At 44.1% G+C, this 23317-nt stretch overlaps 1 protein-coding gene across 4 annotated transcripts in view; it reads right to left on the reverse strand.

Annotated features, from left to right (window-relative positions):
- The window catches only part of LARS2 (leucyl-tRNA synthetase 2, mitochondrial), a 146752-nt gene that overhangs the window by 47528 nt on the left and 75907 nt on the right, over nt 1-23317 (reverse strand). For all 4 annotated transcript variants that reach the window (XM_010817882.4, NM_001435144.1, NM_001435143.1 and 1 more), the window contains exons 8-10: nt 10670-10777; nt 10060-10219; nt 2270-2374 (exon numbers count right to left, since the gene is read on the reverse strand). In XM_010817882.4, coding sequence (XP_010816184.2) covers nt 2270-2374; nt 10060-10219; nt 10670-10777 — 373 coding nt within the window. The remainder of the gene's footprint in view (nt 1-2269; nt 2375-10059; nt 10220-10669; nt 10778-23317) is intronic.

Genomic DNA, 23317 nt, shown 5'->3' on the forward strand with positions numbered 1-23317 from the left:
TTTCTTTAAAAACAATTACTTGTAATTCTAAAATTCACAATTTTGGGTGCTTCTGTCACTTGAACAGCGAATCACAAGCACCTGGGGAAGCCTGGTCTTTGAATTCCTTCAGGGACGCAGGACAGTGGGGTGCTCCTGATCAGCAGGGCTGACTCCGCTAGCGTCTCCCAGCACCCCAGAAACATCCACTCGGGCAGGAAGTGGAAAGCTGGCAACTGTGTTTCTCCACACTGTGCTTTGTTCCCAGAGGCAACAGTACATTCTGAATAGACATTTAGTCTTCAACCCACATACGCCCCTGAGGAGACAGAGCTGAGTGTAAGGAAATCGCTCATTCAGAGGATCAGGGCCTGCTGTTTCAGCTTCAGCTCTTCAGAAAACAGGCTTTTCAGCTGTCAGTTCTGTAGGCCAGGGTTTCTCCACCTGGGCCCTATGTGACATTCTGAAGTTGGCTGTGGGGCTGTTCTGTGCAGTGTAGGAATTGAAGAGCTTCCCTGGTCCCTACCAGCAGAAATGTTTCTACAGTTGCCAAATGTCAGCTGATGCCCAAATCACCCCTGGTTGAGAACTCGTGTTGTAGGGACAGCTGTCAAAACTGCTGACATCCTTGCGGACACAGCACGCCACACGGCAACTGAGAGAGAGAAAACTAAGGGTCAGACACACGTCAGGTCGCCATGAACAACCTCTCTGGAACGCTGCCCTACAAGGGTGACTTAATATTTAGGGTGTGGGTTCTAAACCTCCTTGGTAAGATAGAAAATGCCACGGCATGACGGAAAGCTCTGTGGTGTTTGTTCCAGCTGAGATTATTGACAAAAAGCATGTAACGAAGCAAATCAACTGTCAGAGTGGACTTGAAAGACCCCGAAGGGTGAGGACAGATGGCAAGCAATGGAGACTGTCGAGAAGTGGTCATGGACGAGGAGGGGGGAGAGTCATTTACTCCAGTCCTGTGGGGTCTGGGGGAACTCAGAGCAATCTTCAAATGGAGACGTGATCACAGGTTTACCTGACCGCATCAAGCTCGCACTGGGCCACCGTGCTGGCCATGTGGGGCTCAGCAGAATGTAAACCATTTGTAACATGCCGGTAAGATGGTGAAAACCCTACTTCATCTCGTTTACTTTCATTTCTGTTATTCTTGGAGGGCAACAGACGATAACTTAGAAAATGTTAATCACGGAAGTATGTGAAATGAAGACAATAGGAAAAATGATTTCCCACGCATACCCAAGAAAATCAGATTTCTCTTTTTCTTTTACCCTTTTCCTTCAGAACTCTCAATATTGTGCTGGTACTTTGACTCAAAATACCAAATGAGGGGGGAAAAAAAAAAGCCACATCAGCAAGGGCTTCCTTTACTGTTCAACTTGGCTGGCTATATTAATGAATTTTACTAATTATAAGATGCATTAAAGTACTAGAAGGAATTATGTCTTTTAAGCAACATATTTTCTAGGTTAAACTGTCAGATAAGAATGACTTGAATGGCTAAATATCTGTTTTCTGGGTTGGTGTTTCTTCAAATCACTTTGTCAAAAAAGCATCTGAGGGCTGTAAGGAAAAAACATGGTTTCAATAAGCAACGCTATTTCTTGTGTGTGCCAGGAGATAGAGGGTGTGGCAGTAACTTTCTCTGCAGGTCCCAGCACACTGGTGATGGGCTGGAATCTACAGTAGGAAGTTGTAAAAGAGATGTTCCGGTCCCCCTCAGGGTAGGTCTTGGATGGGATATGATCAGGTTCCATCCCCTGATTCAACCCCAGACTTCCTGTTAGGTGGCGGTAGTTTAGAACACTCAGCAATGAGTAAGGCCACCAACCACGTGCAATTTACAGCTCTACAAAGGCCTTCGATTCTACTGCTGTTTCACAATCCCTTTCTTGCACAGCTCAAGTTCACCCCCTCCACTAAGTCTTCCCCCAAAAGTTAGCCTGCATCAATCATGTGTGCTTTGAACCCCCATCTCAGTAGCTGCTGCTGCTTCTGTGAGTTCTGAAATGGGATTCTTATCTGAGTAGTACTGTTCCCCACATTGTATAGGCAAGTCTTGCCAACTAGCTCCACTGGCAAAATCTGTGGGCCAGACATTTTTGATTATTCAAAATGCAATGCTTTAAATAAGAGACAATGAAATGAAGGCACACTCATTTTTACAAAGACGCAAAACAGATCATGGAATATACAGCCAGCTCTTCCAGGCTAGTATTTTGATCTTAAGCCTGCTTAAAGACATTCTCCTGCTTACATTTTACTAGCTACTTACCTATTTTTGCATCTAGAGAGCCCTCCAAGTCATCTTTGGCCAAGATGATGACCGGGACTTCCTGCTGGGTGAGCATGTTCACGGCCGTCACGGGCGTCAGGCAATCTGAAAATGAGGGCAGACAACGGTGGAGGCCCGTCAGCTGGGGCTTTAACACCCTGTGCGTCTCAGAGGAGACAAGTGAGAAAAAGAAGCTTTAGAACCTCTGTGTTTTGTGCTAATTATTATAGAATTTGTTCTTTGAAGGTATTAACAGATAATTCACACCAGTGGAGGATCAAAAGATTAAACAAATACATGAAAATATTCATTCATGCTCCTCAGCAAAGAAGTGAAAATGGCACTTTTGCTTCCCAGAAGGTGGAGGAAAGATGTTCCTACCACCTCCCTTATCCTTTTGGAAAGTAACTCGTGTATACAGAAGAAAGAGAAAATCAACAACCTACCTATGGTGAAACTAAAAGATATCTGGAATTTTAAACTATAACACTCAAAGATGGAAGTGGATAGGAAAGGAGAGAATGACTGAGCAGAGATCCGATTTTCACACATACAAGCACAAAACTGCTCCTTCCCATGATCCGTTTCTAAGGAGATACCAGAGGCTGTGGTCCAGCAAAAAGTCAAAGTGAAGTCGCTTAGGCGTGTCCCACTCTTTGCAACCCCAGGGGCTGTAACCTATCAGGCTCCTCCGACCATGGGATTTTCCAGGCAAGAATGCTGGAGTGGGTTGCCATTTCCTTCTCCAGGGGATCTTCTGGACCCAGGGATTGAACCTGGGTCTCCAGCATTGCAGGCAGATGCTTTACGATCTCAGCCACCATGGCAGCCCTGCGAAAGTAAGGGGTAAATCAAGAAAAGGAGGACATGGAATCCAGGGAACAAACAGGGAATCCAACAAAGAGAAGGGGCAGGGACATCTGCAGAGCAGAGACAGACAGAACTCCCAGGATGGCAGGTGCCGGGAGAAAGACCAGGTGACATGCGAACAGGACAGAGGGCCCTAGGAAGCATCGTCGGGGAAAAAAGGGGACGGGCACACTTTCTGACAGACCGGAATATGTAGAAAACTTGAAAGGAGTTTTAAAGAGCTTCTGGGAGGGCGTGGGAAGACAATCAGAAATTCAAAGAACACAAAACAAATGAAAAAAAAAAAAAGAGAGAGAGAGAACATCATGAACTTCAGGAAAAATAGAAAGTTATATAAAAAGGAAAATGTAATCAGAGTATATCTGGCTCAGATGACCAATATTTATGTGGTCATAACAAAACACTTAATTTGGAATTATCCAAACAGAGGATAATTGTCCAAACAGACCACAAATCTCTGGTCTATAGCAGAGAAACGGCTCGGGCACAGGATGCCAGCTGACCCCGTGTCTGTCTTGCCCTCTGATTCAGCACCAGTGTTTGCTGGACACATGGCCGCACGGCTAATGGCAGTGCTGCTCAGCGCCTCCACCAGGAGTGGCCAGGGAGCGCGTGCAGAAGAGCCGGAGGCCAGGCTCGCAAAGAGGGGGGCTGCCCTTCTCCCCCACCCTTGTGACCACAATGCAGATGACATGCAGAACAATCTAGAACACACAGATAAGGGCGACATCCTAGAGGGGCCAAGCAGTAGAAAGGAAAGAGCCTTGGCCCGACCACCTGTATCTACTATAAAGAACTATCAAATTAAAGAATAAAAAGCTTCCCTGGTGGCTCAGTGGTAAAGAATTTGCCTGACAATATAGGAGACGCAGGTTCAACCCCTGGTCTGAGAAGATCCCACACACTGCGGAGTCCCTAAGCCCGTGTGCCACAACTGCTGAGCCTGAGCTCTAGGGCCCAGGAGCTGTAAGTACTGAGCCCTCGAGCCACAACTACTGGAGTGTGCTCTAGAGTCCGTGCTCAGCAACGGGAGAAGCCACCGCAGCCAGGAAAAAGCCCACGCAGAAATGAAGACCCAGCACAGCCGAAAGACAGATACATAAAATAAAATTAGAAGGGCACCCTCACTGTGAAGCTGTGCTGGAATTCGTATGTCATCTGGTAAGACACTCTAAACTGATTGAGCCCTTCCAGAAACCAATAAAAGCAACATGTAAAAAGAACCAAAAAAGGGTTCATAAAAAAAAAAATCGCACTCTTGGGGATGTTTTCCTTCGTTCTTTTTTTTTTTTTTGGGGGGGGTGGGGAGCTGTTTTCTGAGGAATTTATTCTACAGAGGCAAAGAACTGTCTCCGTAATAGCCCAAACACAAAAAAGGCCAAATATTCAACATGATAGGGAAGATTTAGAATATTATGGTACATTGAGTTGATAGAATATTATGCATGGGTTAAAGACAAGCCTGCCTAAAAACTAAGAAATATTTTCTGATATCATATTAAGTAAAAAACAAAAAAACAAAAGATAGGAGCAGTCTCATTTTTAGGATGAGTGTGTGTGGGAACATGAATTTAAAAGATGCATGACCACATGCAAAAGAATAAATTAAAGTTAATTTAAAAATGAATTAAAGACCTAAATATAAGATCCAATATAAAAGTCTTAGAAGAAAACACAGGTGTATAAATCTGAGTGATCTTTGACTAGGCAACGGTGTCTTAGATATGACACCAAAAGCAAAACAAAACAAAACAAAACAGCAAAAACAAAACAAAAGCAAAAAACAGAAGAAGCAAGTATTAATAGGTAAATTGGATTTCACCAAAATTTAAAACTTCCAGGCTTCAAAGGACACCATCAAGAACGTGAAAAGAACAGTCACAGAACTGGAGAACATGGATGTAAATCATATACCTGATAAGAAACTTGTGTCTACTATAAAGAACTATCAAAATTAAAGAATAAAAAGACAACTCAATTAAAAATTGAGCAGATGCTCTGAATAGATATTCCTCTACAGAAGATATGTAAATGGCCAATGAGCACATGAAAAGATGATCAACACCATTAGTCATCGGATAAACAAACGCAGATCGAAGCCACAGTGAGATAACCATTAGCATGACCAACCGTTAGCATGACCATAACAAAAAAGACAGTGACAAGTGCTGGCAAAAATGTGGAGAAAATGGATCCCTTTGCACTGCTTCTGGGGATGTAAAATAGAGCACCTGCCTTGAGAAAGTCTGACGGTTCCTCAACCAGTTAAATATAGAGTTCCTATTAACGTAAGACCCAACAACTCAACAGATACATACACGAAGAAATAAATCAGAATTAGATACATACACGAAGAAATAAAAGCATATATCCGCACAAGAATCCGTACCAAAGGGACATGGCAGCTAGCTAGAGAGTGGAACCCAAAATGTCTATCAACTGATGAATGGATAAATAAAATGTGGTATCTATAATGAAGTATTATTCTGAAATAAAAAGGAATGGAGTACTAACGCATTCAACAACATTGGATGACCTTGAAAACATTACACTAAGTGAAAGAAGCCAGTCACGAAAGAACAAATATCACGCGAGTCCACGTACATGAAATGTCCAGAACAGGCACATCTATGGAGAAAGAACGTAGATTAGTGGTCTTCTGGGGTTGGGGAAATAGGAGGCATTGAGTATGGTTGCTAGAGGGTATGACATTTCTTTGGGGGGGTGATGAAAATGCCCTAGAATTGACAGTGGTGATGGTTGTACACCTCTGTGGATATACAAAAAACCAATGAACTGTACACTTTAAATAGATGAATTTTTTGGTATGCAAAATATATATCAATAAAGTCATTTATCAGAAAAATATGAAAAAAAGTACAGTATGGATTAAAGGGTTGGATTTTTTTCATTTTCCCACATAAAAGTCTATTGTGACTGTTTTTCAATTAGAAAAAAAGCTAATATGTGAATTTACACATGAGCAGATGTGTAATGAACGCCCTACAGCAATGTGCCTGCTGTACCCAGTCACGACCTATTTCTCAGAAAGAACCAAAGTTAAGATCCGAAGTTCTTGGTCAGAGTTGGCGTTCTCCACATGTCTCATGAGCCGTGTGCCGGCAACGTGAAGCAGAAAGCCAGGGAGAAACCCCAAGTAACTGAAGCAGTTCATACAGGGGTTAAATCACAGCGAAACGCCGCAGAAAACACAAAGGATTCCTAGCTTAACAGCCAGTAATTACAAACATTCTAGGCAAGAAGCTGCCCTCTCTCTCAGGCCCCACTGCAAACTAGGCGGGTCTTTCATGCCCCTTGGAAAAACAGACCAGAGACTTCTGTTTGGTGCAGAGCGGTGCTGCCTGCAGCTAGGTCCCCAGATCTCTGTGGAAAGAAGGCCCCGTGGTCAAGTACGCGTGAGGAGAGGCGCATGACGTTCCCCTGTAGACAGTCACAACGCACGTCAGCACAGAGAAGACACTGACAAGTGGAAGCAAAGAAACCTATTTATTTCTGCTTTATGCCAGGTTACCTGAGCACAGAAGCTTTCCTCCGCACAGCATCTATTAACACCTGCTGAACTGCAAGGATGCTAGCAGGGACAGTTAGGTTTAAGAACAAACTATTACCCACAGGATTCTGTTCCTTGCCCTTTGTTCCACCCTCATGCTGATTCTATGGAGACAGGGCAAAGCAATAGGGAGCCATAAATTATTTGATGTTTTGGGGCCTCTCTCTAATGTGTCAACAACGACAGGGTTCCTAAGCCTCTTATTACAGAGACCTCGTTTACCCTTTTGGCAAAAAATGCATTGTGTAGATCATCAGTGACTCAGAGCTGAAATGCACGGTTCCAAAGCCCCAGGGTTTGCATATTTTAATATCAGGAGTGTAAGAAAAAGACTCCAGGAAAAAACAGAACAGCGTCTAGAACTCGGACAATATTTCCCCCATTGATGCTTTTTATGGTTTCTAGTTCCTATCAAGTCACAGCTTATGTAACACGACTTAAGTCAGCGGTAGTCAACTGAGAAGAGGAGACAATGTCAATGATTATGGAAATACACTAGATTTCAAGATCTGTACGGAGAGGGACGTTACTTTTTGCTCTCTTAAAGGAATCTGTGCCAATTACAGGATGTTGAGCAAAACAGTACATTTAGTCAAACACATGAGCAACACAGTCAGCCAGGCCAAAAATCAGGGAGATGTCCGAGGAGTCTTCTAAACAAATAATTCTGAGAGCTGTTCTCGCCCCTCCATCCCGATGGCCGCTGTTTCAGGGCCATCACTCACTACTCACCTCTCACCTCACTACTGGGGAAGCCAGCTCTCCTGCCTCCACTCTAACACTCAAGCACCACCCTGTCCATACTCCTCCTCCTCAGAGCCCCTCAGGGCTCCTTCTGTACCCACCAGGCCCCCACACCACCTTGCCTGACAGCCCCATCACCTGCGCTGCTGGGAAAACTCAACTTCCTTCAGTCACAGGATAGATCTGGGATCAGAACCTTGGTCGTCTTGTGCCAACTCAGGAGCCCATATGCAGACACCAACTCAGCAACTGTAGGAACTTGAGTGTGATAATTTAAGCTCAGGCAAGCGATAAATTCTATCACAACTGTGTGCTACCGTGACTTGAAGTGGTCACTGCTTTAATATTTATTTATCCTGAAAAACAGATATTTGAGGGAAAACCAAGGCGCCTGTCTGAACGGAGCCAGTTGGCAATGGTAAATGACACTAGTGATAAGATGCTCAGGTTTAAAATGTGACCGTAGAGGCCAGAGGAGGCATAAACCCATATCCATGCAGCAGTTTCAATTCACCTTCGGGGAAACCGCGTTACGCTCGGGCACTGTATTGGCCACAAACGACTGAGGCCACAGGTCAATATCCAGAGACCTGACGTGCAAATTAATCTAGAGACTTTGAATAAATTGGCATCTGCAAAAAGAATATTTCCACTATGAAAATTAGAATCGGAAAATTTAGAGCCAAGAGGAGCATTCCGTTTGGATTTATTTCAGAAATTACTAAAGAGGGGAGAACCAAGCCAAAAGGAAACCAACTAGGCCAAGTCAGATGTGCTAATACCAACGTGACTGTGAAAACTGGCCCATGCCACAACAGCCTCTTAATTTCTTACATGTGAAAATGTTTTGGGTTCATATAGTATCTTTCATGGCAGGAACTATATCTTTTATAACTTATTAGCTAGTTAATCCCCTACTGCTATTACTTCATTTTAATTTATGTCCCCAACTTAAGCATGGAGGGGGAATCGAAGGTCAGATTCACATTTTTTAGTTTTTCAATTTTAGATATTATTCCACTGCCATAGTTCTCAAGAAATCTCAAAATGTTCATGAGAGTATAAATGATGAGTTTTCCCTTTAAACCACTGAAAAGAATCCAATTTTTATTTTGAATAAATGGAAAATAAAACTGAGAGAGAGCTATACTGGACTTCAGAAGCACACACTGAAATCTTAAAAGAGTCTTTTCTTTATTTCAATATACAACAAAAGAGATGAAACCGAGTGATATGTGTCCTGGGCCAGAGAATTACGTATGCATCTGGGTCTCCTCTGCTGCAGCCTCCCAGAAGGCAAGACTGTGAGTGGCCACCTACCCATCCCCGAGTGCTCAGCACGCAGCCGGCTCTCAGTAAATATTAACTGATCTGAGTATTACTGTTGTTAACAATTATAAATCTTCAGCAGAGAGAAGCTGGGGCAACACTATTTATCCTTCCAATCTGATCAGGGAGTCTTTCCTTCTGGCTATTTTATGCATTCCAATTATTTAAAAAAAAAAAACAAACATGAAACTATACTACTATTCAAAAATTTTTATTAATCTAGTAACTTAAACAGACCTGCAATAATTCAGACTGTGTGGCTTGGGTTGAAGTTTATATAGTCTATGAAAAGTGAAGCGGGCTGAGATTTTTACAGAAATATTTACATTTCTCCTGAGACCTAGTTCTAATTAACAGGGGAGTTCCTTTCGCCTGCCCAGGATCCATACTCCTTCCTCTGGTAAGAGCCTGAGTTTTACAGAGCTATCCCTTCCTCATGGATGACAGTCCTGGAGGGCTATCAAGGAATAAGGTACCTGGCCTTCCTTCGGCCAACATAGAGGCCAGGGGTCCCCAGCTGTACCAATCGGACACGTTGCTCTGCAGGACAAATCTCAAAGCAAGTGCCCCAAGTGTTGATGGCAAAGTGAGAGCAGATTCCCTCAGTCAGTGGTATCAAGACATTATTCATTCTTCCTGCCCCAACTCCCGTGGCTGCCTAGTCCAAGTCTTCTTCCAGACTGGTTCTTCCCCACAGTTTTCCAGTATGTTCCCCCTTTCCTCTGGGTGAGCCAGAGATGGACTCTGTGGCTTGCAGCCCTGGACTTCAGACTAATGCACAGGCACTTCTCATCCTCACTGACCAACACTCGCTGTGCCAATTTGAGGTCAGCTTGGTTCTCATTAAAGACCAGGACCCTGCTGGTCTGCTCGGATCACTCTGTGAATTCTTAAGAGACACTAAAATTAAGTTATTGAAAATGTTTCCTCTGTTTCTCACTGGCTTCCTTCCTGTCCTTGTCAGTATAGTTTTATTTGATGATGAGACTATAAATTAAGCACAAGATTCTATTCTTATCAGAAAAGAGCTTTGAATCTAGATTATATTTAAAGGGAAAGAGTTGAACTTTCAAACAAAAACTTAAGAAGCGGAGAAGCTACTGACTCAAAGTAACTTATTTTCAAGTCTCTTTCTGATCCTCACGTTTTAAAATCAACACATAAAGTCAGGCCAAGGAGAGGAACAGATCACAAGGATGACATATGTGAAAGGACCGTGAACTCTGTGAAATGTAAGGCGTAACGCTCCCTTCTTAACCTTAACTTGCCGACTTACCTTGGCCAGGGACGAGGGCCTTCCGAAAGGTTTCCTTCAGAGGGCTGTGCCCGTGCAAGAGCCTGTGGCTGGGAGAGATGGCCACGTGGGAGGCGCCATAAACGGCCTCGGGGGTGGCTGTGTAGGCGCTCAGCTTTTCTCCTGTGACTTGCCCATCAACCTGACAAGAAGCAGGGTCGTTTCAGTTCTCAGTCTGCACTCTGGGCTGCCGTGCTCCCCAGCCCACATCCCCTGTTCCCACCCCTCCTCAGTCCTAGGCACCGGCAGGCATGTGGGGGCCTGAGATGGTCCCAGGCAGGGGCAGACAGGGGGAGAGAGAAGAGGGCCGCAGTTCCTCTTTCAGGAGGCTTCCCCAGGGCCTACCCCCAGGCCTACTTGGGGGTCCCCATCAAAGGATGTCAGAGCATGCCCAGAAAGAGGCTTTCCCCAGTTCCTGGCTCCTCTGTCCACGAATCAATAACTGTCAATGTTATTTGTCCTGGGAAAGGCGCTATACTTTCCTCCAGGATTTATGTGATGAATACAGGCACCCACTTTTCTAAAAAGAGGCCTAAAGAGGCAGAAGGGGGGTTGTGAGCATTAACTGCTGCAGATGCTCCTGCTCAATCACCTTTAACATGAAGTCCAGATGGCAGCCCACACAGTTGCCAATCCAGTGGGCCTGCATGCCTTTAATCCCGTACCATTCCGGAAGGCCTGCCAGCGCGTCCTGCATGGCCTGTAGGAATGAAAGGAGAATGCAAAAGTAGAAACTACAGACTGCTTAAGACAAAGCAAGTGACTGGTGGGAGAACTGGGGTCACTGAGGCTCAGGAATTCACCCTTTTCTCCTTCACTGGCCAATCAGAGAGGCCCAGCAAAGGTTATACAGATGGGCCCATCGTGACTCAACTTCACGAAATGGGCTTCACCCACTTCTCTATTCTCAGTGAGCCAAGGTTTCAGAGAAAGAAGAAAGTTAACAAGAGGATGAGATGGTCAGATGGCATCACTGACTCAATGGACATCAAACTGAGCAAACTCTGAGAGACAGTAAAGGACAGGGAAGCCTGGCGCATTGCAGTCCATGGGGCAGCAAAGAGTCAAACACCACTTAACAACTGAACAACGACATGCTTATCTTTGACGGATGTGGTTGGGGCATTCTCCTCCCCAGTCTAGAACCTAAACAAAAGCAGCACATGTTTATGAATTTTTAAACTCTAAGATAAGCCATGGCTGTTCTATAGCTCAGCTACAGAATATATAGACCATTATAAATCTATTGTAAAAATAAAAATTAGCATAACAGACATCATTGTACTGATTTGTGTAACATTTGCTATTAGAGGCGCACATTTTATTTTCATTGATATTTGTCTAATTTTAATCCACGTGTGTGCATGCGTGCTAAGTCACTCAGTCGTATCTGATTCTTTGCAACCTCATGAAATGTAGTGTGCCAGGCTCCTCTGTCCATGGGGATTCTCCAGACAAGAATACTAGAGCGGGTTGCCATGCCTTCATCCCAGGGATCTTCCCAATCCAGGGATGGAACCTGCATCTCTTGCATTGGCAGGCAGGGGTCTTTGCCACTCGCGCCACCTACAGGAAAAGATGAGCCAGGACTAAAACCCACACTGGTTGTTCAGTCTCTTAAGTCTTGTCGGATTCTTTGCCACCCCATGCAGCACGCCATGTTTCCCTGTCCTTCATTATCTCCCAAAATTTGCTCAAACTCATGTCCATTGAGTTGATGATGTCATCCAACCATCTCATCCTCTGTCATCCCCTTCTCCTCCTGCCTTCAATCTTTCCCAGCATCTGGGTCTTTTCCAGTGAGTCAGCTCTTCCCATCAGGTGGCCAAAATACTGGAGCTTCAGCTTCAGCATCGGTCCTTCCAAAGAACATTCAGTTGCTTTCCTTTAGGATGGACTGGTTGGATCTCCTTGCTGTCCAAGGGACTCTCAAGACTCTTCTTCATCACCACAGTTTGAAAGTAATTCTTCAGTGTTCAGCTTTCTTCATGGTCCAACTCTCCCATCTGTACATGACTACTGGAAAAGCCATAGCTTTGACTAGATGGACCTTTGTGAGCAAAGTGATGTCTCTGCTTTTTAGTATGCTGTCTAGGTTTGTCACAGCTTTTCTTCCAAGGAGCAAATGTCTTTTAATTTCATGGCTGCAGTCCCCATCTGCAGTGATTTTGGAGCCCAAGAAAATAAAGTCATTGCTTCCATTTTTTTCCCCATCTATTTGCCATCATGTGATGGGACCAGATGCCATGATCTTCACTTTTTGAATGTTGAGTTTTAAGCCAGCTTTTTCACTCTCCTCTTTCACCTTCATCAAGAGGGTCTTTAGTTCCTCTTCACTTTCTGCCATCAGGATGGTGTCATATGCGTATCTGAGGTTATTGATATTTCTCTGGTAATCTTGATTCCATCTTGTGGTTAATCCAACCTGGCATTTTGGATGATGTATTCTACATATAAGTTAAATAAGCAAGATGACAATACACAGCCTTGACGTACTCCTTTCCCAATTTGGAACCAGTCCATTGTTTCATGTCCAGTTCTAACTGTTGCTTCTTAACCTGCATATAGGTTTCTCAGGAGGCAGGTAAGGCAGTCTGATATTCCCATCTCTTGAAAAATTTCCCAGTTTGTTGTGATCCTCCCAGACTTACTAACTGCATTCTTTCACCTATAGTGAAGAGACTCTTACTCAATCATGTGATAAACAACACAGAGCATTTTCTGTATTTGTCATTTATCTATCCATGCATTCTCATTTATTTGGGAGAGTCTGCAAGCTTCAGGATTTGGAAATTTATTTTGAGGCATAAACTGTGGATTATGGACACCTACAGGCTGATGAGAGATGTGTTCATTCATTAGTTTATCCCCCAGAATGTATTAATTCTTCACCCCTAAGCATCAGGACCTCATCCAGACATTGGAGGCTTCAGTTCAGTTCAGTTCAGTCGCTCAGTCATGTCCGACTCTTTGTGACCCCATGGACCACAGCATGCCAGGCCTCCCTGTCCATCACCAACTGCCAGAGTTTGGGCATACACAAAAGCAGGATTGCCAGAGTCCCTAACATCAATTTTATTTTCTATTGTTTCTTCAGTGAGAAATTTTAATACCTTTTTGACAATGAACTGTATGTAGAAATATGATTTTCTTCTCTATTGTTGAGTACTCATAAAATGCAAGTAAACTTCATGCTTAGCCAGAGGCTAGTATATGTTAACAGAATGAATGGCAGGTGGTAATAACTAGGATTTGTGAGAAGATTCTGGGTAATATTTTCTAGCAAAACACACAATAACCTATATTTTATCATCTCAATCTTCTGGACTCGGTCAAAGAGTACCCCTAGCTTGCCACAAGTAGAGAAAGCCTGTGTGCAGCAACAAAGACCCACTGTGGTCAACAAGTAGAATAATAAATCATTTTTTAAAAATCACCCATAGTGATGGCTGTAAGGCAGTATAAGATCATGACTCATTGAAGAAATGTTAAATTATATTCATATATAGTTTATATGTATTGAGTTGCATACAAATTCCTTAGAAACTACCACATACATGAAGGTGCGTATGAACACATTAAGCTAAGGAGAACACTTACTGATTAAAAGAGCCTATTCCCACATTCTTTCAGATAAACTATAGTTTCTCCATATTTTCCCTTCCTGACTGACATAAGTGGAACATGAATTTGCAGAGCTACATATGCCTGTAACAGTTTAAGAAAGCTACCAAACAAATATTAGAAACACACAGTTTCTGTTACTGACACCACAGACTTGAAAAACTGAACAACTAATTTTTGCATAACCCAGAGGTTAATGGGATTTCTGGGATTTGATCTTCGATATATCATTCTAAAGATGCATGAGGGATAAAAATGAGTCAGTTCGTAAGAACTGCGATGTAAACTTCATCTAAAATAAGGCTTTCCTAGAAATTCTTTCAAAAGAAATCAGCTGCCATGGAAATTAGAAGATGATATGAGGTATCTCAATTATGAGTGAATCATGTACCAAAGATCCCATGTTCCCATCCAGTTCAACTACAACATGGCCGCGGAGCTCCTTTATAGAAGACGCTGTATTTGGTGGCATAAGAAGGGCCAGGCGGGACTTGCCTGGTGGTCCAGTGGTTAAGATTCGTGCTCCCAATACAGCCGGCCCCGGTTCGATCCTGGATGGGGAATTGCTAAGATCCAGTATCCCACATGCTGCACAGTGCAGCCAAAAAGCAAAAATGAAAAAGGTGCCAGGGAGTCCGGGGGCACGGGGACGTGTGGAAATGTGCCAGGATCAGTATCCAGTCGGCAAAACCCAGGAAACTATGGGTCAAACAGCCCAGTCCTTCAACCGATAAACTGTAAGGAAGAGAAAGGGATAAAGAGGGAAACCTACAGATTAAAACACTTAGCAGACATCATCAAATTTAAAAGACGAGGGTAGGAATAAACTATATTATCCAGGGAGGCACATCTAGGTGATAAACTATAGAGAAAGGTACTGCTACTGCTGCTGCTAAGTCGCTTCAGTCGTGTCCGACTCTTGTGCGACCCCATAGACAGCAGCCCACCAGGCTCCCCATCCCTGGGATTCTCCAGGCAAGAACACTGGAGTGGGTTGCCATTTCCTTCTCCAATGCATGAAAGTGAAAAGTGAAAGTGAAGCCCCTCAGTTGTATCCGACTCTTAGCTACCCCATGGACTGCAGCCTACCAGGCTCCTCCATCCATGGGATTTTCCATGCAAGAGTACTGGAGTGGGGTGCCACTGCCTTCTCCGACACAAAGGCAAGGATGTGACTATTCTTAAAGTCAGGATAGTGGTGACTATGGGGGCTCGGGGGGCAGTTACATTGAGATGAGGCATGTAGAGGGCTTGTAGAGTGCTGGCGAGATCCACTATCTTGACCTACAAGGGCAGCTGCTTTAAAATAATTCAATAAACTACATATTTGTTTTATATGGTTATCTGTGTTTCATTTTATAATAAAAATGTAAAAGTAAAACAATGACTTTGTACTAAGTTTGGTATCACACAGGTCACAACTCTTCTCTCATGCTGCGCCCAGAGAGCATGGCCCAGGGAGACGCCGGCCTGTGCGCTCAGCAACGCAAGGCCAAACTCTGGTTTTTCTTTAAACCCCACAGGAGTCCTGGCCTGGAGCCTGGGACTGTGAACTTGAACTGGGCAAATGCTCATTAAATTCCCATTTAACTCCCTCCCCTCCAGGGGGAGACTCAGAGAGCAAGACTATGTTCTAGAACCAGATCCCCAGGCCTCTAGCGAGGGAAGCAGTAACCTTAGTACATCGATTCCTATGCAGCAGGCACTCTGACGTATGGGACCTCATTTAAATCTTCACCACGGTCAAGGAGTGTTATCAAGGAGTATTATCTCCACCTCACAGATGAGAAAACAAGCCTGAGGAATTTCCTCTAAGTCAGTCCACAAGTACAGGGCGGAACTGTGAAAGAGCACGAGCAGCAAGGTGCAGCTGACTCCTAAGTCCACATGCATCCCTGCAGCTCACTCTGCAGTGACTCCTCTCTAGCAGAGCTCCTTAAATCCAGCTTTCCCGCGTCTGTATTTCAGATAGTTTCAACTTATCATTCTCTATGGTAAAAGAGGCACTTCTTACAGACCTGCCTGCTTCTATTATCCTATTCATATTTGTATCTTTTTCCTGGAAAGAAGACTCTGGTTGCAGAGTCATAGGGCTGGGGTTGTGATCAAAACTCCCTTTCTTAAGATGAGGACCCAGAGGCTCCCAGAGGTCTAACAATCTGCACAACATCACTGAGCTCCCTTGAGTGAGACCAAAAACTCATTCCTTAAGCCTCATTTAACTACGATTCACCTTCCTCAGAAACTTGCTCCCCAACTGCACGATGAACTTTTATTGTTTAAGCCGTCCAGCATCTGAAGTCTCTCCTTCCTGGGGAGGGGAGGGAGGGGAATTACAAGATGGGTGAGCGGCAGGGCCCCATCACCAACTATGAAAGCTAGAAAGGGGGTGTTCTTCCCGCCCTATTCTTCTCCCCTGTTGAAGTTAAACAGTGTAACCCATCATGGGCTCAGCACAGTCAGAACACTGAGGGGGGCCCAGAGGCACAGGGCCAACTGGTTTAAATGCCACAGCAGAACTGAGAGGCGGCGCAGACTCAGAAAGACCATTCCCGGGACAAGATCTCCGCTGTGCTCTTGTTCTCCCTGACTCTTGCCCAGGCCTGTGTCTCCAGCTTCCCATCCAGCTATGAGGAACCTGATCGTCTTCTGATCAATTCTCTTTTGGCTTAAGTTAACCAGAGTAACTTCAGGTTGCTTCAATCAAGGTTCCTATCTGATAATGGACTTTAAAAGTTTCAACCTCTTTTTTAAAAGAAATAATTATTTATTTGAATGTGCTGGGTCTCAGTTGTGGCACATGGCATCTTCAAGTCTTCCTTGCAGTATGCGGGATTTTACTAGTGGCAAGTGGGATCTAGTTCTCTGACCAGGGATCGAACCTGGGACCCCTGCACTGGAAGCATGGAGCCTTAGCCACTGGACCGCTAGAGAAGTCCCTCACGGTCTTGATGTATGCTAGCTAAAACTGTACTGTCTTGATATCACTGTAGCAGAAGTGTTAAAATCTTAAATATATTAATTATATATTAATATTAGAATAATAAGACATAATGTTTATAAACTATTAAAAAGCCTTCTGATACAATTGTATATTTTAGAAAACTTTCCAATTTATGCAGCATTTAAGGGATCTTAAATGTCAGCAAGCACGTAACTAGGACTTTATGAACTCCGAATGACCCACGGCTTTTCCTTTCCAAGGATCACTGAGATTCTATTTAACTTCCAAGCAAACCTACATGTGGTCTCATGGGATCTGATGTGCTTCCATCAGATAAAACCCATGCGACATGATCTGACGGTTGGCTCCATCTCCCACCCCATCCTTTCCTGCCACAGACAATTCGGAGCTCACAGGGTCCATTTCTGACACCCTTCCTGCCCCGTCCCTTTCCCTCCAGTACTGAGCCTCAGTTTATAAACTTTATCATGGTGTTTTTCTTCCAGATTGAACTGTCAAGGCTAGAATACACCCTATGGAAGTCCTTTTGCTTAAAATATTCACAGCTCGATGAGGACAAAAGATTCAAATAGAATGAAATGTGAATGTTTTGATATGCTAATTGTGGCAGAGAAAAATGTACGCCTGCTTAAATCCTTACCAAATCTATGAATATTTTTAAAAATCAAAAGAAATGAAGAAAAAGAAAAGAAACCACCCTCTGGAGAACAACTGAGCAAGCCCTTTTTAGTCTCCGCTGTAAAATAAACTCATTATTCGAGACTGATTTTTTGAGGAACAGGCCTCCAGAAAGCACCTGCCCAACAAGCAGGTACCTTCAACAAGCCCCCCTCAGCTCAGGCCAGGGCCCCATCAAATCTCCACAACAGGAACAGCCTGCTGAGCATTTGCGGTTCTTCAATGCACAGAACTGGTTTTACCTGTTTGGCGTGTTGTTGAGAGTATATCCTTTCTGTAGTGTTTTGCAATTATAGTGACAGGGGACAGGGTTCATCTCAAGTCATTCTATTTGCCAATGGGCCGTGCCTCCCCTCCCCACCCTGGCCAACCTAAATTCCCCTGGGGGCTCAGATGGTAAAGAATCTGCCTGCAAGGCAGGGGACCTGGGTTTGATCCCTGGGTTGGGAAAATCCTCTGGAGAAGGAAGCGGCAACCCACTCCAGTATTCTTGCCTGGAGAATTCCATGGACAGAGGAGGCCTTCAAAGAGTTGGACATGACTGAGAGACTAACACATTTTTTTTTTTTAAACTGGTTCACAGAATCCAAAAACTTGGGAAAACAACAGTCTTTGAGACTCTTTACTAAAGTGCTATGAAATCCTTTTCCATATAAAATCTGAGGGACCCCAATATCTAAGAGTTGAAGGCTGAACCATTAGGAGGTTCTCTGCTATCTCCTCTTTCCCCTCTCCATCCACTTGCCAGGCTTGGGCACGACTTGGAAACCATTCATTTATTCATCTCCTTTCATTTAATTAATGAAAAAGTGGCTCACTTGACCAAGTCAACAGCAGATCCCTGAATAATGAATGATCCAAATCTGACTGTTCTGGGACCATCACACTCAAGTTTTCAGGCAACTGCCTGTAAATTAAAGAAAAAAAGACCGCTTCTTCCATATGCAAAACCTAGACATGAACAAGGTGAATGGGCTTCTCACTTAATTTTCACAAATAATTATCGTATTTAATACTCGGTTGAAGCCCAATTGTAAAGTTTCTCTGTGGTTATTATTTAGCATATATATAGAAGTACTTCTATGTATGCTATATGTAGGAGTATGGTTTACAAGGGGCTTCATAATCATTTAACTAGGATAAGTGAAAAGACAGCCACAACTGCTTCACAACACGTGAATGGAGATGCTTTCAGAAGCTGAAAAAGCACTCTACAGTGTGAGCCCATGTTTAAGAGCATGGACCACCAGGAGACGCACTGAAGTACATACCCAACCGAAAAGGCTTTAGTCACAAGAAAGCAGAATCAGGGGTAAGAAAGAGGAAGATCGAAACTACAATGCTGGCGATGAGAAGAGGTTTAGATTTAGCATGACTAATCTGATTTTTCCTTCAAAGAAGCAGAAATAATGCCAGGAGTAAATCCATACTTCCCAAGAGAAGACAGGATGTGAGCCAAAGCATGAAGAACAAAGTACATCAAAGCCATAAACAAGAATTCTAGAAGACATGGTTTAAACACATGACACATTTTAAAGACCTTGTTAAAAAAAAAAAAGGCTGGGCTTCCCTGGTGGCTCAGCTGTAAAGAATCTGCCTGCCAATGCAGCAGAAGCATGTTCGATCCCTGAGTCGGGAAGACCCCCTGGAGGAGGAAATGGCAACCCACTCCAGTATTCTTGCTTGGAAAATCCCAAGGACAGAGAAGCACGGGGGGCTATAGTGCGTGGGATTGCAAAGAGTTGGACAGGATTTAGTGACTACACAACAACAACAACAACAACAACAAAAAGTTGAGGAAAACTGAGCAATACAGACCTTTTAAAATAAGTGGGTTTATTAGCCAGTAAGGGGAAAGTTAAGAAACCAGAACTATGAGCGCTAGATACAGATTTGAAGTGGGATTTAATGATATTTAATTAAAATGGACATTTTAAAAAAGCTTAACACTCAGCCTTCTTCTGAATCAGTATGATCTGATTAGCAATGATTTTTGAATTATAATTTGTCTATTTTTTTCTAAAACTTATTATTGTTACCAACATTTCTTGAGTCTTTTTGTCTTTGGAATCATTTCAGTGCAGTTACTTGAAAGATACAGTATATATTTGAGTTGTAATAAAGAAAAGTCAATTCTGAAGCCAGTAAGATGTTTAAAAAATCTAGACGTTTCCTCTGGAACATTCTAGAGGAGTAAACTCTTTCACTTTCAAGTCTCGCACTTCTGCTTTGGCTCTGGCATGAAGTCATGCAGGAAGATGATACATTAAAAAGCTCTGGCATGACATTTATCTTGTTTACCTCCCTCTGATGGTCCTCCTTCAACCTTTCTTCTGAAGTGCAATATGCATTTCTAGCAAAATCCATTTGCTACAGCATCCCAGTGAAAAACATTCCCTTCCAAATACAGTTGTGCTATCCAAGGGTCTCAGTTCCAGTGAAGGTACTGTTAACCCAGAAAGGAAACCATCAGGCCTAAGCAAAGTATGTGAAGGTGAACGCGTTTGTTGCTCAGTCGTGTCCGACCTGAACTGTGGCCCCTACAGGCTCCTCTGTCTATGGGATTCTCCAGGCAAGAATATTGGAGTGGGTTGCCATTCCCTTCTCCAGGGGATCTTCCCAACCCAGGGATCGAATCAAGGTCTCCTGCACTTGTAGGCAGAATCATTACCACTGAGCTACCAGAGAAGGCACCCTGAAAATGATGTATGACTTGCCGACAAGATGTGGCTCACGGGACAGCAGGGGCAAGAGGGAAAGGCATCAAGCAGCCCATGCTTACAGTGTGTATCCCAGCCATGTGAAAAGGAGGAAGAGACACAGTCTACCAGCAGCTAGAAAGAAAGAAGTGCTCCCTGGGTATCATCGCCAGGTATCATCACTGTGTGCCCGCTCAGTGGGAAAGGATGTGATGAAGGAAACCAGGAAGCTGTGGTGCGGCCAGACTGACCAATCTCCTCTTATTCACGTATCCGCTCAGGCAATACATCAGCCTTGGTTTATGTTTCTGTTCTCCTCTGACTCAAGTAACCCACTTTTTTGCTATTTGCTAACCAAAAGCAAAACGATTTAAATCTACTGACTTCTAAGAGATGGTGACTACAGGTTCTGAAATGTCACCACTATGCTCCTCACAGTGCAGATGATGGAGAACAAACTCTTTCAAGGACAAAGCCACCTGTCTCATGACACAGCTTCTGATTCCCAGAGACCGCTCACATCACTTCACTACCCCTGGCTCCACAGGATAAAAGAGAGTCTGGGCTTCCTAGGTTGGCTCAGTGGTAAAGAATCCTCCTGCTAATGCAGGAGACTCAAGAGACACGGGTTTGATCTCTGGGTCGGGAAGATCCTCTGGAAGAGGAAATGGTAACCCACTCCAGTAGTCTTGCCTAGAAAATTCCATAGACAGAGGAGCCGGGCAGGCTACAGTCTGGGGGGTGGTCAGAAAGAGTCAGACACCACTGAGCAACTAAGAACACACACAACTGTACCCCTCAGGAGGAGGAAGAAATGAAATCACTATCCTGCAAACAGAATATGGGACTCAGCCCAACCTGTGGCATGAGGCTACCTTTGCCTGAAAAGGTGGTTTTGTTCCAGGAAAGGGGAGTCTTGGGAGCAAGGCTTAAAAGCTTTTATTGGTCTGATCAAGACAAACAAAATGGGGACAGATGTCTCCGGGGACATCCTGCAAGTCTGCCTGTTAACTTAAAACTTGCAGGAACATAAAACTATCCTTTTCCAAGACACTCAGGTCTAGAGATTTGGTGTAGATCAACGCTGACCTAACCCTGCTATCAGGCTGCTTTGCATTTTTACAATTTTCAAAATAACAATAAGCATTATGGGGAGTTTAGAAAAGACAGAAAAGGATGGAAAAGGATAACCATTACCCCAAATCAACTTCAGCATCCAGGGAGATCACTCTTAATCTTTGCTCTACATCCTTCCATCCTAATTAATCCCATCTTCTACTGACTCTGAGATGCATGTTTTCCTCACAAATCCTGAAATCTGGGCAGGCCTTACAATCAATGGTGTCTTTGATCCACAGCATTTTTTATTCTAGTTGGAGCATAAACTTTAAAACCAATCGTGTGTTAGAACTGATAAAATGCAGTATGAGTGTGTGTAGTTGTGCATATTTTTTTTTCTAATTTTATGTTTAAACTTTACAAAATTGTATTAGTTTTGCCAAATATCAAAATGAATCCGCCACAGGTATACATGTGTTCCCCATCCTGAACCCTCCTCCCTCCTCCCTCCCCATACCATCCCTCTGGGTCGTCCCAGTGCACCAGCCCCAAGCATCCAGTATCGTGCATCGAACCTGGACTGGTAACTCGTTCCACACATGATATTATACATGTTTCAATGCCATTCTCCCAAATCTTCCCACCCTCTCCCTCTCCAACAGAGTCCATAAGACTGTTCTATACATCAGCGTCTCTTTTGCTGTCTCGTACACAGGGTTATTGTTACCATCTTTCTAAATTCCATATATATGCGTTAGTATACTGTATTGGTGTTTTTCTTTCTGGCTTACTTCACTCTGTTGTGCATATGTTTTTACATAATTAAAATTATGCTGTTTATACACTGTTTTTAAACGAGAGTTTTTGCATTGTACCAGTGTTCACAACTTATAGCTCTGTCGCTGCTGCTGCTAAGTCACTTCAGTCTGTGTGACCCCACAGACGGCAGCCCACCAGGCTCCTCTGCCCCTGGGATTCTCCAGGCAAGAACACTGGAGTGGGTTGCCATTTCCTCCTCCAATGCATGCACACAAGCTAAGTCACTTCAGTCGTGTCCTACTCTGTGCAACCCTATGGACAGCAGCCCACCAGGCTCCTCTGTCCCTGGGATTCTCTAGGCAAGAACACTGGAGTGGGTTGCCATTTCCTTCTCTCTGTTATAGCTCTAGAAAGGATTAAATCTATTTTGAATAAATCTGACACTCAGAGTCAGTTACCTTGGAATAGTAAGCAAATAGAGAGAGAAATGGAAAGATACTGTGGAAAATGGCCCCTTTCTATAAGAAAATGCTTACTTTGAAAAACAGAACAGAATAATGTAATATGGATATGTAGGTATTTCCTAATGACTGTCACTTCCTTCATAGCAGGGGCAGCCACTGGTCCGGTCTCACTGTTCTCCAGGCAGCTGGGTTCAGAAAGCCCTGGGGTAAGGAAAGGGTGTTGGAGTAGAGAATGACATAGAACACGACACTGCTCAGTTCTGAGGCCAACAAACCAATTCCATCAGGAACAGACCAGCAAACCACAACCCACTGCACTCTCTGTTATCTGGCCATCTGTGCCCTCTCTTGGACCTCCTGCAACATTCCTTAACTCGCCTTCCTTCCCACAACACCCGCCCTCTGACTGCCCTCTGCCTCTGGTTGTTGGAGATGCCTGGTTGCTCTGGAATTAGTGCTCAAGAGCAGGCAGACCAAGCACAGGCCCAGGGCCAGGGACACTCGAGCTGGGTCCTGGCTTTCCTGGGCTTGGGGGCCCCAGGTATCAAATGAGAAGTGGGCTCAGGTGGTAATTTTCCGGGACTCCTCAGTCTGGCCAGCAGCGCCCCTGGGGAGCAGGAGGAGGGCAGGATGTGAGCTGCTTAAAATGAAGCAACTCCCTATCCCTTTGTGTTTAGACAGCATATTGATTTTCTAATTTCCAGCAGCAGTAAAGGCAGGCATGAGGGGGTTTTTGCCGGCTTTTATGTTTTTCAGGTCAGGGCCGGGATTAGAAAGCCTGGGAGACTAGGCCTAACGTGGAGAAGCCTGTATAATGTTCTCTTGGCTTTCCTTCCAGTGCTAAATTCCAATGACTCCCTAAACTAAAAGGGTTCACTGGGACACCCACTAGCCCTCCAGGGATGGCCCCCAACGAGGTGCTACTCGATCTCTTTCCTCTTCCAATGGAGTCCAGGCTAGCACCTCGAGAATGAAGGACACCTTTACCTTCC

This window comes from Bos taurus, chromosome 22, assembly GCF_002263795.3.
Source record: "Bos taurus isolate L1 Dominette 01449 registration number 42190680 breed Hereford chromosome 22, ARS-UCD2.0, whole genome shotgun sequence".
Classification (NCBI taxonomy): Eukaryota; Metazoa; Chordata; class Mammalia; order Artiodactyla; family Bovidae; genus Bos; species Bos taurus.